The sequence below is a fragment of the Pristis pectinata genome, chromosome 14 (genome assembly GCF_009764475.1).
Source record: "Pristis pectinata isolate sPriPec2 chromosome 14, sPriPec2.1.pri, whole genome shotgun sequence".
In the NCBI taxonomy this organism is placed as follows: domain Eukaryota; kingdom Metazoa; phylum Chordata; class Chondrichthyes; order Rhinopristiformes; family Pristidae; genus Pristis; species Pristis pectinata.
The window spans coordinates 31723627-31738222 of record NC_067418.1 but is presented as its reverse complement, the minus strand read 5'-3'; the positions used below and the strand labels follow the sequence as shown (position 1 = coordinate 31738222).

Below are 14596 nucleotides of genomic sequence, written 5' to 3'. Positions count from 1 at the left end.
TTGCTGGGTAATCCAATCGAGAAAAAGGTTTTTCTTAAAAAAACATTTTTATCAGTAGTGATTTGCCGTGGAGATGGTGGTAAACTTCCGTACTTGAACTGCTCCAATATGTGTGGTGAGATAGGAGATCCAACATTTTAAACCTGCACTGATTGATGTCCAAGTGCAACACAAACAATGGAATCTGAAAATCCCTGTGCTGATTATCCCCAACCAGTCTCCAAGTGTTGGTGATTCAGGACTTCATCTTGAATATTGTGGTGAAGATTGGTGACATCACCATGGTGTTGATGGCATTATCACTGTGCTCAATAGTGTTGATTCAGGAAAGACAACTGAATTTTGAGATATTGAGAGGCATTAGCAACAACTGAATTGTACACATGACCTGATACATCTCTCACTTTGTTACCCATTAAAGATCTTCTGAAATTGGAAAAAGAGACCGATAAAAATAATTTGATCTTTTGAGTTAGCATGTAAATTGTGGTGACAAACTTCTAAGTAATCAGTATTGATAATTGTGTGGATTCTGTCATCATTCTACCCTGCATCATCCTGGATTAATACCTATTTCTACAAATCTGCTTGAAAGGAATTGGGATCTTTTGAGGAATCCATGAGCTTGCAGCTCATAGAGGGAATGACTCAATACTCTATTAATGAAAGTTATTCGTTCATTTTATATTCACAGGACGCTGATGTATACTTGCTGCATTTTTTCCCCCTCCACCCCAAAAAAAATACGGGCATGAATGTTCTGGTGGGTGCATCATCCCTCCCCCCACCTTCTTATTCCGGCTCCTGCCCTCTTCCTTTCCAGTCCTGATGAAGGGTCTTGGCCCGAAACATTGACTGTTTATTTCCCTCCATGGATGCTGCCTGACCTGCTGAGTTCCTCTAGCACTTTTTATGTATTGCATCCTTTGATGTTCTTGTTCAGCATCTTTTAGCTGGTTTGGGCACTATGTCTGGAACTTAGCATTTTGTGGCATTTGTTTTATCGTGTGGAATATTTTTTCTGAAGTTAGATTTTATAATTTGCAGGCATCTTCCCAAGCACATAGGCTTCAATAACAGGATGTCTGCAGAAGAAAGAGTCTGAATATTTAATGGAATGACTGGAATGAGAATTCCTGTTATATTCATCTGGGAATTAAAGCAGAAATGACACGGCTGTTAAGATGGCAATTAGGTCATTCAGAAGGAATATGAGTTACAGAAAAATCTAAAGAATGTTAAAGCATTTATTTTGGCAACTCAATGTCTTTACAATATGTATGTGACCCAAAATTCTTTAAATGAAATAAGCATCTTTTAAGACTGGAATAAAAAGTGAATTAAGTCTACTTAACAGCCTTTGGTTTCCCAGTGGCATAGCTAATTAAGGTAGCCAATAGCTCAACCAAATTAAGTTGTAAGAGTCATACAGCACAGAAACAGGTCCCTTGGCCATCATTTCCAGGCCAACCATCATGTACCTACTTGTTACTAATTCCACCTACCAGCACTTTCTTCATGGCCAACTATGCCTTGGCATTTCAAGTGCTCCTCCAGATGCTGCTTAAATATTGTGACGGTACTTGCCTCTACCACCTTCTCGGGTAGTCCAATCCAGTGGAGGCAGAGCAGGAAAGACCTCGCCTTTTGATCTGCTCAATTGATTGGCTTATCAGGGTTCCTGCATTTAGCATGTGACCTTGCATTGGGAGAGGACATCAAGCTTCATGCCTTGGAAGACTTCCATTAATTGTTTTCAAATCTTGTAAGTTTAAAGTGGCAAGAGTTGTAATGATAAAACTCCCTTAAAAACCTAGGATCACAAAGGCTAAATTAAGCTGAGAGCCCAGGTTAAGCTGAGGTTCACATAGGTGTGAACACATAAGATGAGAGCCTTCAGATTTGGTCCTGAGTGCCAATGCACATTCTGTCCTGCAACTGCCTGACTCCAACTACAGTGTATGTGTAGGCTGCAGAGGCTCATTTTCTCTCTTCCCCCACTGCCCCCCCCAACCTTTTTTCATTTTTTTCTTCAAGACCTCCACGCCACTTACATCTCTTTGAGATTTGTTTCCAGAGTCAAATACAATGTTTCAAACATAGAAGTCTTTTAATGTGGATATTGGCTTTCTACCAACTTGTGTCCATAAATGGACATGAAATCTGATGCTGATATGTCTTGGTTTCAAATTGTTTGCCGAAGGTGTTAACCATTACCTTTTGTTATTGTCAACCACATTATTTTCTTTTCCATTGTGTACTTCCAAAAGGTATAAAATACCACATTTACTCTGCTTCTCACAGTCTAAACTATTGAATTATAACTGGATTAACAGGAGCAACATAAGATAGCAAAGAAGTGAAAATCAAATATTGCTTCAGCCAATAATAGGTTAAATTATGTTTTTCAGTATACATTCCTTGCTCGTCTTGATGGAAAATATTTGTGAGCAGTTTTTGTAGACCTTTCTGATGTAAATCGTGGATGAAATGAACTTCCAATCTGCAAGCCTTTGATCTCCAGCTGGAAGGGGCAGATTTTAGCTTTGTTTTTTATGTTATGACTTTGAACTTCATCGGCAAACTAAGCAGTGCAGTCCCCAAAATATTTTTGTTGGCTTTATTACTGGTTGTGGGTGACTATGGCTGTAAGGTAATTGTGGAAGCTGAATTCCATTCAAATGCTTGTGGTTAAGAAAATTACTTGGATAGGATGAAAAAGGGACAGTAGATGTCAGATTTCATTACGAGTACTTCTGTCCTTTTCTTCCACCTGACACCGTCAGTTAGATTCTATTACCTTGGATCTCAGTAATTGAGAGCTAAACTGCCTAAGTCATTCATAACATTTGGAGTAACAGCTCCATAGAGAAACTTACTAACCAACCCCTTTTCCTTTGTACTTATTTAGAGGAACAGCAGCAACAAATTTGGCCATGAGGAAAGACACTGTCTTGGCTTTAGTTTTACTTCTCCCAAGTGGGACTTGCCATTTCTATTCGCAACATTCACTTTCTATCTTAATTGCCTATTTTAGGGTGGTTCAATAAAACATTAGTTTTCATAACTAAATGCAGAACACAGCAGAAGTGTTACAAATCTATATTAATTGGTGTTGAATAACTATAATGAGATGTGCTAAAAATACTCAGTTAATTAGCTTCTGAAAGTATTTGAAATTTTCACAACCTGCAACTTAATCTTGACAACTGTAGGCAGGTCACATTTTTAATCTCTCATCTTGCATGACTGACTTCAAATTTCATACAACAATGAATCTGGACATTTTGCTTTTGCAAATTGTTTCAAACCACAGCATGTGATGCTCATAAAACTGCAACCTTTCACATGCATGCAGTATTGCTGCTAAACAATAATTTTCTGTTGACTGCTTCAAAAAAAAACTCTTAAACAATTATGTTACACAACTGTGTTACTGTTATTTGAGAAAGACACCAGAATAGTGCAAGGAATACTTCTCAATCTTTCAATGGATTGTTAGAAAACATTTTAATATTAGATGCTTATTTTTAATTTGAAAAAGCAATACAAGATTTAATTTATTATTGCCTCAGACATGAAGTACTGATTATGGCAGCTTGATCTTTATGTTTCAAAACTCTTATTTGTACATCTAAACTAGATTTATAATTAAACAAAAATATGGCGTGCAATTTATTTGTTTGAGTTCATATAACAGCATGTTGGCAGAATGTCATGACATTCATCTGTATGTTTGGAGTTAAGTATATACTGTCTGCCAATTTCGATAATGTCATACTTCATTCATTATGTCACTAGACAAAAATAGAAGAGTGAGACTGAAATGTTCATGGTGATTTAATCCAGCATCTAAAGTTGGCTATATTTTTGAGGTTTTTAAGAGCTGTCTGAAGATTTTAGCAGAAATAGTCATGGTCTTGGTCTCCAGAAGACAGACAAGAACTTGCAATTATATAGTGCTCTTTAGGACAAGGATGTGACCAGGCCAAAGAATTTTCTTTGAAGTGTATTCACTTTAGTAATGAATGTTAGTTCTCTGCCTGTTTTGTTGCAACAACATTAGACATAATTGGCAAAACACAATGTACAGTGGGTCCTTGTTATTCATTGTAGATGTTGCCAGGAAATTGCGATGAATAATGATTTACTTAAGAATTATTATAATGGAGGATGCAAGAAAGGGTCTTATTGTCCAAATTCTGAGCACTGGTATCATCCAAAGTAAGGAGAATCTTAAAGATAAAATTTTCTTTTGCATAATGGTATTTCATCTCGTGCACAAAGTGGAGTCACAGAGCCATTCAGTATAGAAACAAGCCCTTGAGCCCACCGAGTCCATGCCAACCATCAATAGTCTTTTGCTGGATAAGGGCAAGGATGATTTCCACTAATCATACACTCATACTATTTTATTCTACCCAAAATCCCATCTACTTCCCTAAAACTTTGCCACTCACCAACATTTTAGGGGCAGTTTCAGGTTGCCAATTAACCTATCTACTTTTGGGATGTGTAAGAAAACTGGAGCACCCAGCAGAAATGCACAAGGTATCAGGGAGAATGAACAGACAGCACCATAGATTAGAATTGAAACTGGGTCACTGGATCTACCAGCTGTGTGATTATGCCACCTAAACCACTCCTGGAAGATCTGTTGAGTTATCCACACCTAACAGTGTGATTTCCAGGAGACTTCACATAACTCTTAATTGCCCACAAGTTCTCGCTGTGGTAAATCAGGAAAGCTTCCAGTCTCCTGTCACCTTTTGTATTACTATCTAATAAAAAAAAAAGTAAGATGGCCTTTCCAAAGCTTTAAAAGCAGAAGTACTTTGCTCATTGATGGAAGTATAGGTTCCTGACGGCATCTGTTTTGATACTTGGTGATGGTCAAAACCACTGTACTGTGATTTGCCGCAAAGTGTCCAGATGGCATCAATGTTGGCACTTGGATTCCCCCTGCACTTTGTACATTCTTAAAACTGTGCCACATCTGCAACTGTTGTAAGCAAATAAAGTTTGCAGCAACAGTGTTTTATTTTGCATTAGGGCCTACAGTAGAGCTTTCTATCTCTTATTCCTTGATATCTTTATGAAGGACTAATAGCCTTTTGCTAGATAAGGGCAAAGCTAATTGGTATGTCATTCTGCTGAAGATCAAGCTTTATAGCCAGCCTTCATTCCATTACATCTTTTGCTTCACTACATGGTCTGTTATCTTGTGTCAGATACTGTGTTGTAAGCTTTGCTTTCTCGCTGATCTCATCGCTGTTTCACAGGATGGAGCATATGGTCAACAGCAACAAGCCAGGATAGGGAGTGATGTCAACACCACAATCACCACATTTATTTCACTTTAGAATGTCTAGTTTCACATTGAATCACACTTTTGCGCTGTTGCTTAGTTTGAACAACCTTTGCACTAGTGATGCATTTTTGAGTCACAGATGGAGGATTACATGGATTCAGAACAATAAATGTTAACAACAATCTCATACTTTCATAATGAGAGCTTCAAAGACTGCCAAGGAGAACTCCAGTCCTCATCCCCGCCTTTCACAGAATGAAAAAAATACAAACAGATCAATGAATGTTGAAAAATTGTTCTCTGATGTAGGGCAGGACCTGTATCCAAAACAATGAAAAGCAGGACCACGAGTAATGGACGCTATCTGGTTACGTGAAATTAAGCTGTGCATGAATCACAGACCAGCACTAATCAGACTTGGACTGTTTGACTTCTTTAAAAATCTGCTCCAATTCATTGTTCCTACACTGTTCTCCGGGTGTGCACTGTGATCTTCACACTGGATGAATTTCCATTCTTGTATGGAAGAGTGTGAAACCCCATGTCTGGATCCTGAACCTTCAGCTAACTTGGTCTTATAACTCTGGAGTTTCTTTCTTAATATTCTTTGTCATGTATCCTCATACCCTTCAGAAGTCTTCGTGAATCTCATTTCCCTAATCATATCTTCAGTTACTTTTTCCAATAATTCTCCCCCCTAAATCGCTTACTGTCAATTTTCGCCTCTATATGCATCAGGACACTTTAACACTTTAACATAATTAACTGACATCTGTATTTATTGTCTTTGAACTGACTAGTTAACTAAGAATTAAATAGTTGATGGAGTTTACTCACTTCAGTAATGGTGCATATGCAACCTTTTTAAACCTGCGTAACATTGATCCTCAGTTGAATTAATAAAATTTTCAGCTAAGTTCTTAACCACACTCGTATACTGCTGTAACTTTAGATTTTCAGATGGAGATGTCCAATTGGAAGGAAGCTATACCAGTTAAATAGGTTTTGCTCTTTATTCACACTACCTTAAAATTAGAGAGTTTTCACCCAAAACATTGTGAGATTATTTAAAAGCAACCAAGAAAATGCACTGCAAGCCTGGGGAGTTATCTCAAACCAATCTTGTGTTGTTATTAATAAAATTATTTCAATAAATTATGATGCAAGTGATTCTTGTATGTCCTTTTACTGCTTCTTACTAAATTTTAACCTTCTGCTTTTCTTTTTGCAGTAAGCTCTCATGTAGAGCTTATTATAATGCAGGCTCTGTGCTGGGCTCATGATGACCTAAATAAGGTTGACATTGGGAGCTACATATTGAAAGTCTGTGGACAGGAGGAAGTCTTACAGAAGTAAGGTTCCAAAATCCTAATTAATACATCTTCTCATTACTATCATTAGGAAATAACAATTTACATTAGAAGGAAAATAATTTGGCCCATAGGATTATTTAAGTGCTTATTTAAATTATTTTTATTTGTTACTTATTTGTCAGAGTTGTTTGTGAATGGATACAATATGTACTTTTAACTCTATACATTATTTGTGGCTTTGGTTAAATCCTATGTTATTTTTCTGTTTTGAATAGCTTTAACTTCAAACTGAATCTGATCTCTCTGCTTACTTTCAATTATCGCTGATTATCCATTCTGGGGCAAGAAAAAAGATTTGGATGTGTATGATGCCTGTCAGGATATCCGAACATAATTTATAGACAAGGTGTTCTTTATTTGAAATGTTATAATGTAGGAAATATGACGCCCAGTTTATTCACAGGAAGTGATGTGATAAAGAATAGATCACCTCTTTTAGTACAGTAGTATTGAGTGAACAATGAATACCACCAAGACTTTGGGGAGAATTCACCTGCTGTTCATCCAAATTTTCCATGTCTTCTCTTAAACTAACTGAAGAGACCAGTTGCGGAGCTTGCTTTACTATCTCAGAAGTTTTTTTCCAGTAGAGTTGAAAAGGAAAATACAGAAGGGTAGGGCTTCCTTATGACCTTAATAATCAAGCACATTTCTTAGGTGACTGATTGAGCACTCATTTTCCAGTAATTGATTCAAGGGTGTTAATTTCAGCAATTGACCTCAGCTTTTTGGCCTTGTAACTGTGTTGCATGGGGCAAGATGGTAGTGACTGGGTGGAATGTTGAAATATGTTGCATGTGGCTGGAAATGATGTAACCGTCATAGCCTTGATCAGAGATCAGGTTCCACGTTATGTCAAGATAAAAGTAATTACATTCGTGACATCAAACAATTTACAAGAATTATGCAGCTGTATTTAAATATAAAGGCATGAATTGCCTTATACTACAGCATTCTTTTAAGTTTCTCCCATCCATAGATTTTTGGATATTTTTGAATGTTGAGGGAATCGAAGGGTATGAGTTAGTACAAGAAAGTAGTGCTGAGGTACAGGATCAATCGTGATCTTATTAAATTGCAAATTGAGGGTTTGAATGGCCTAATCATGTGTCTACATTAATGTTGTCATGTTCAAAAAGAAACCAAGTTTGAACTGTTATGGAAAATTAACTTGATCAACCAGAAAATATTACAATGAGATATTTGAGTATTGAAGTCTTTTGATTAAAATAGCATTTTCTATTGGAATTTTTAAAATGAAGTCCCCAATATAATTTATTGTTTGTAATTGTTTAAAAGGTGATTGACTGCACCAGACTTTAAGTGAAATACTATCGGGAAACAAATTAAATTGCAGTATTTGGTATATGATTCATATTGTGAAAATTACAAGTGGTCTGGCATAAAACATTCATTGGATTTCAATTCAATCAGGATCAAGATTTTTTTTAAGGAACCAACTTGTAGTCTAAGTGGTAGCCTGTGTACGAAAGTTAAGATTGCTTATGCAGCTGCTCTTTGAGTAATTATTTGAAGGTACACCTATTAAATTCTCCACCAGGGGTAATTTTTTAAACAAAAGACCTTAAATATATTTGAAATGTCTGAAGTTTCTTTGTGTATCTTGCAGTAAACACTGCTTAGGAAGCCATGAGTACATTCAGAACTGCCGAAAATGTGACACTGAGATCAAGCTGCAGCTATTAAGCCACAGTACCATATGCAGGGCTCTGGCCCGTACGGTGAGCACGATTTATTGGTTGACATTTTTTTCTTTTGGATCATGCAAAATGATTTGGTGGTAATGTAGAATCTAAATTGAAGCTAGCTTAAGTATATGTTATGGTGTAAACTGAACTGGGTCTGGCACAAAATTGCTTGAATGTCATGAATTGATAGCCTTAAATGTGTTTTTTTGTAGATTAATCTACTAAGGACTCTCTTGAGAGCAGATTAGAATTGGAAATTTCACTGTGTACAATTACACTATGTCTGAACTCATAGTCCCTGATGTTGACATTGGGTTTCAAGTGCAGAAGTGTTTTATTTAGCAAGATTGATGCATTTCACTTCAGCAGAAACTTCAAAAGAAGAACCTTTGTAAGGCTTAAAAAAGGATTTTCCTTTGAACCATTTTTTTCAAATTGTACACAATTTTTGAACACGTGTAAATATTTCAGTTTTGTCTAAAATTAAACCAACACTTGTGTTCTACCATGTTTTTTTTTCTTCTGGACTAATATCCTTAATTTCAGCCAAACATTTTGGAACCAATTGCTTTTGTTTCATCTCTTCTTGCACCAATTGACTTGTGTGAATTTTAGTACAGAACCAGGCTTTCAGTGTGAGATTTACAATTTGGTACTGTTGTTGTTGAATGACAATTGCTAACAGCAACTTCATAGGTTTTATGCAAGGTTTGCCACTTCGGATATGTAACTCGGTTACACTTTTGGATGATGCTTAGTAATTTTATTTCCCAACAACTGTCACGATTTTGTTTGTGTTGGTGGGATGAGGTCAGAGGTCATGCAAACTGATGTTATTTAAAATTGGAATTTAATGAGCAATATTTGAAGGCCTTTTTTATTGAAAAGTAATCAATTAGTCGCACAGATTTCAGAATGAGGGTAACTGTTCATATCCTTTAGCAATTCAATTTGGCATCACTGTAATTAAAATATGTACGCAATTATGAATTTGAATGCAAAATCCAATATAAAATAGTGGATGGAGCATTTGTACATATTGTCACTTACTTCATTGATCAAGATAGTTGTGGCCAGCAATTGTTGATCTCACTGGAAGTAGCAATGTATTGACATAAATGTATATAATGAGCAGGCAGAAGATGACGATGGTACCTACAGATTTCACAAAGTATCTCTATCGGTTGGAAAAGCCCTTCAAACAAATTACTACAAGGTAAATAAAAAGTCCACTCACTTATCTCACTATCAAATCAGCACTTTCTTGAACCTTTCCTTTATAAATATTCCTCTTATGCCCATATGTTGTTTGCCTAGGCAACGTCTTGCTGAACTTCTGGAAGCCTATCATAAGCGGGGAAAAAGCAGTTCTTCCAAAAGGAAAGTAGGTATTAATCTGGTATGAAGGTTTTTTTTTTTTGCCATTTTAATCTGCTGGAATGCAAGAGATAAACAATAATGTTGATAAAAATTCAAAATTCAGTCCCATTAGTTGAGTACTATGAAATGGAGTGATGACTATTCCCAGAATCAAATGTGGTGGAAAAAAAATTCACTTGAGTAGCCACTTCTGTGCAGTTATGTGTGTGCTTTAGAGGTCTGCATTTCTGTCAATATTTATGGGAAAGAAAGGTGAAGGGAGATTTGGAATAAAGTTCATTTCCCAATCCAGTTACCCAATTGGAGTAATTTGCAATCTTTGCTGTGAAGAAGGGATTTTAAAAAAAAACCACATGCTCTCACCTGAGAATCATTCCAGAATGTAAAGATTTGTTTGTCTTGATGACAACTTGTAATGCAACAGCTGGGGGAGTCCATTGCCATTCTGCAGTAATTATTGCAAAGTAGTTTGAATATATTTTCCTCTAAGATTGGGCTACTTTCCAAAGTCCAAAGAACGTGCAGGATCGGTATTTTTTCCCCTCCCTATCATGTCAATTACTAAGACTTGCAACGTGAAAAGAGAAAATGCTGGGAACACTCAGCTGGCCAGGTAGCATCTATGGAAGGAGAAACAGAGTTGATGTTTCAGGTCAGGGACGCTTTATAAGATCTGAGGCTTCCGAGATGAAGGAAAACAGGCAAGAATTTAGTTTGAGCTGCCATTATAAACAATCTACTCTATCCCTATCAGCCAAATTAAACAAATGATTTACTTGAATATTATTACAATTCCTTTATGAAAAAAGTGCTGACTGAGTTTAGCAGCATGGTCTATCCTGTATTAATGCTTGCATAAGGGAAATTTTAATGCAGCTGATTGTATTCCAATCTTCTTTGAAAAATGTAGACCAGCATTCTTAATTACATGTTTGTGTTATTGCAGAATAAAGTGTGAGCTTGGAGTGCCTAATGTTTTCTCAAATAAGTTCTTTCAACAATAGTGCCCTGTAATGTTGGCTTTTTTTTCCTAAATATGTACAACGTTCCTGTGCTGTTCAATTTTAACTAGGGAAAACAATACAAAATGGTGGAACAGATTATCCAATCTGTAAAGGACATTTGCAGTGCATTGGATGGTGCAGAGACCAAGGCTGTCACTGATGCTGTAAAGAAATTAAAACGGGTTGTTAATCTACCAAAAAGTAAAACTGTTGAGGTAAGATCATCACATTTTTTGCTACACATCTAATTAATCCATACTGAAAAAATATTCTCTTCTCCTGCACCAAGTTTGACTGAATAGCAGAATTCCTTACAGTTGAGATATTTGAAGATTCTTGCTGTTGTTTTATCATTCAATTGGCTACATTTGTTATCTCATTCTAGGATTAAAGTAATGTGACTCGTTTTACTGGTGTTCAGTTGATAAGTGTTCAAACAGTTTGGCTTACTTATCATATACAAACCTGCTGCTCTAGTACCTACTGGGGAGGATGTGCAGGAAATGACCCCCAAAGAGAAAGCAACTTTTGGTGGTATAGAGCGCAACATTTTTCCTTTGTCAGCACCATATCTCATTGAATAAGGTGGCCATTACTGAATTTAATTGTTAATCTTCGACGCGCAGCGATTCACAATAGTTGCATAATAATGTTATCTTAAACTAAGCTTAGTACAACTCAAACCTTAAACCTACTTTATTTCAATAACGGCACTGCTTTGTCTTTCAGAGTATTTACTTGTTGCTTAACCTTTTATGGCCGTTCAAGATCATTGTTAGTTGGTAATTCCCCCTTCTGGGAGTTACATTACCACGATTTGTTGATCAGTCATAACAATTGATCTATGTTGATCACTGAGGAGGAGCTCATGTATAGCATCAGTCTTAAGCAATGAGTTCAAGAGCTACAACATTCATAATAGCAGTTAAAAGTTGTTGCTGAGCTGGTAACATGATCATTGTTGTGTCACTTGAAGTTGGGAGATTGTGGTGTTTTTCAATGCAAAAATGATTGCCCAGCAGACTGGGAGTAATGTAACCCCTAATGTTCCAATATTATGGGTCATTAAGCAGCAATGTGCTCTCAGTCCATATAAAATGCAATAGTGGGTTTTAGCAATCCATCCATTGAATATTTTGTAGAATATGGAGAAAATCTATGATTCTAGTTTATTAGCAGTCTAAGGAATCCACTTAATACTAATTAAGAAGGGAAATGAAGCCTTATTGGTTATTTCTAGATGCCCCTTAAAATTATCATCAATCTTTATTGCATTATGCCCAAATGTTATTGTCTTATTTTTAGCTTGAACGTATAAAAGGATGTTCCTTTATCAAAAGTAAGGTTGAGGAGCATCTCAAGCATTTTATAGCATGATAGCATTTTCATCTCAGTAAATTGTTGTCAGTAGTGATGGATTTAAATATTAGATAACCTTGATTATTAATTTTGTGTCATACTTGAGAAATGAATTTAGACAGACATACTACCAAAATGTTAGAGCTGGAGAATAAAATATCAGATGATGGTTGAATTGTGTTCAAAATTGTTTTGCTAGGTTCCTGTAAGAATAACGGATAGTGTGTTTCTAAGGACTATGTGCAATCTGTATCCTCTTTGATATATAACCAATCCCCATGTCACCACCAGGCACACATTACCTACTTCCATCTCCAAAGCAACAACTTGCCCTTCTCTAACACCTGTTCATCTGTAGCCAACATCTTTATTACAGTGCTCTCTTAACCTCCATCCTGCGTACTCCATATGTTGAAGTTTCTCCAAATCTCTGCTGCCCATATCCTACCATGCAGCCGTGAACTCTGTCCCAGCTTACATATATGAACTCCCAGTCCTTCCAAAATCACAACTTTTGCAATTCATTCTCATGTTTTGTTCTGCTCCTCCCTATCTGTTTGATCTGTGTAAATTTACTTCAACTCTCAAACTCTTTTCAGCTGTATGTCTCTTGTCCATTAGCTTTCTTCTTTACTATTCCCCAGCCTCATTGCTATTTATGGGTCATTACTTTAGATGCATTAACCCATACGAAGGAATTCTCTTTCCAAGTTCTTCTACCCCTCCACTGTCCACTTTATTTTGAAAGCTTCTCTGAATGTCTTTGTTTCATCCCTCCTTTGGCTTGATAAGGTACAAGAAACACAAAATAGGAGCAGAAGTGAGCCATCAAGCCATTCAAGCTACCCTGCCATTTAGTATGATCATGACTGACCTATGCTGGCCTCAACTCCTCTTCTGTGTCACTTCTCAGTTTCCCTCTGTTCCTTGATCTATCAAATATTTGTTCACTTTCACTTTAAATACTTCTAATGATCCAGCTACCATCACCCACCAGGGCAGAAAATTCCAGAGATTCACCGCCCTCTGCAAAAAGAAGTTTCAATGTACCTCAGTTTTAAATGACTAGCCCCTTTATCTTGTAATTATGTGCCCTTGTTTGAGACTCTTCCACTAGTGAAAACATCCCAACATCTACCCTGTCAAGCTTTCTTAGGATCTTGCATGTTTGACTAAATTCCAGGCCCAAAGTATTTAGTCTCCCTTGGTAGGAGAACACTCTCATCCCAGGAACTAGCCAGGTGAATCTCCTTCAGACTGCCTCCAATGTTACTACTTTTTCTTTTCAAGGTAAGGGGACCAAAACTGTACGCATTATTCCAGATGATGCCTCACCAACACCCGGTACAATTGTACCGCAACCTCCCTATTTTTAAACTCCTTTTGCAATGAAGACCAAAATGGTGTTTGCATTTTTGATTACTTGTTGATGTAGTCTGCCAGCTTTTTGTGATTCATGCATTAGAACCCCTGTGTGCCTCTGAACTTCTCTCACGTTCAGTCTCTTTCCATTTAGATACGAAAACTGCCTTTTGCTTCATCTCACTGAAGTGCATATTAAACTCCATTTGCCAGTCTTCTGCCCACCCACTCAAACTACTCTTTTCATTGGAGAATCACAGTATCCTTATCACAACCTTTCCTTTCACCTATTTTCCTATCATCAGCAAATATGGAAACTTGCACACTGTTCCTTACATCCAGATCATTATTGTAAATAGTGAACGATTGTGGGCCAAGAAGTGATCCCTATGATACTCCACGAGTTACCTCATTTGAGTCTGAAAAGGACCCATGTATTCTAACTGTCTTATTGTATGAGACGGACAGTTTGCAATCCATTCAAAGGTGACCAGAATGACCAAAAGCATCTTCACTTCTCAACTAATTTCATTGTAGCAAAAATCTCTGCAAAAATGACCTCTTTGGATTATAGCATATTTACTGCAGTATTGAGTTACATTGAATCTCCTACCTGAGATTTCCTTGCATTCCTTGCATTCCAGGGTTGTGAGTTCAGTAATTGCTCCCTTTTTTTATTTTCTGGTGAAGCTGCTGCCGTGTTGCTGGTTGCATTTCTGTACAAATGTCATAGTCGTTGCACGGAAATGGGCCCTTTAGTCCACCGAGTCTGTGCCAACCATCAAACACCTATTTGCACTGATCATACACTATTCCAATTTTATTCTTCCCACATTCCCATTATCTCCCCCAGATTCAATCACTCACTTACAAACTTGGGGCAATTAACCTACCAACCCGTTAGAGCTGCGCCATTGTGCTTCCCATTGATACGATAAGAGCGATTTATGAGTAAGCTTGCAGAAATGTTATCCTTTTGATATGAGATTATGTTCTCTTTTTAAGATGGTTTCTGTTGAAACTTGTAGCGGAGACTGAGGTATGGAAAATTGCACAATGTAAAGCATGACAATTTTCCTTCACTTGGAAAATAAGTGT

At 36.9% G+C, this 14596-nt stretch overlaps 1 protein-coding gene across 1 annotated transcript in view; it reads left to right on the top strand.

Annotated features, from left to right (window-relative positions):
• Positions 1-14596, top strand: part of pik3c2a (phosphatidylinositol-4-phosphate 3-kinase, catalytic subunit type 2 alpha) — a 109581-nt gene that overhangs the window by 46813 nt on the left and 48172 nt on the right. The window contains 6 exon segments of the mRNA XM_052029684.1: positions 6543-6663; positions 8315-8426; positions 9529-9543; positions 9545-9609; positions 9711-9792; positions 10846-10992. Of these exon segments, the coding sequence (XP_051885644.1) occupies positions 6543-6663; positions 8315-8426; positions 9529-9543; positions 9545-9609; positions 9711-9792; positions 10846-10992 (542 nt within the window).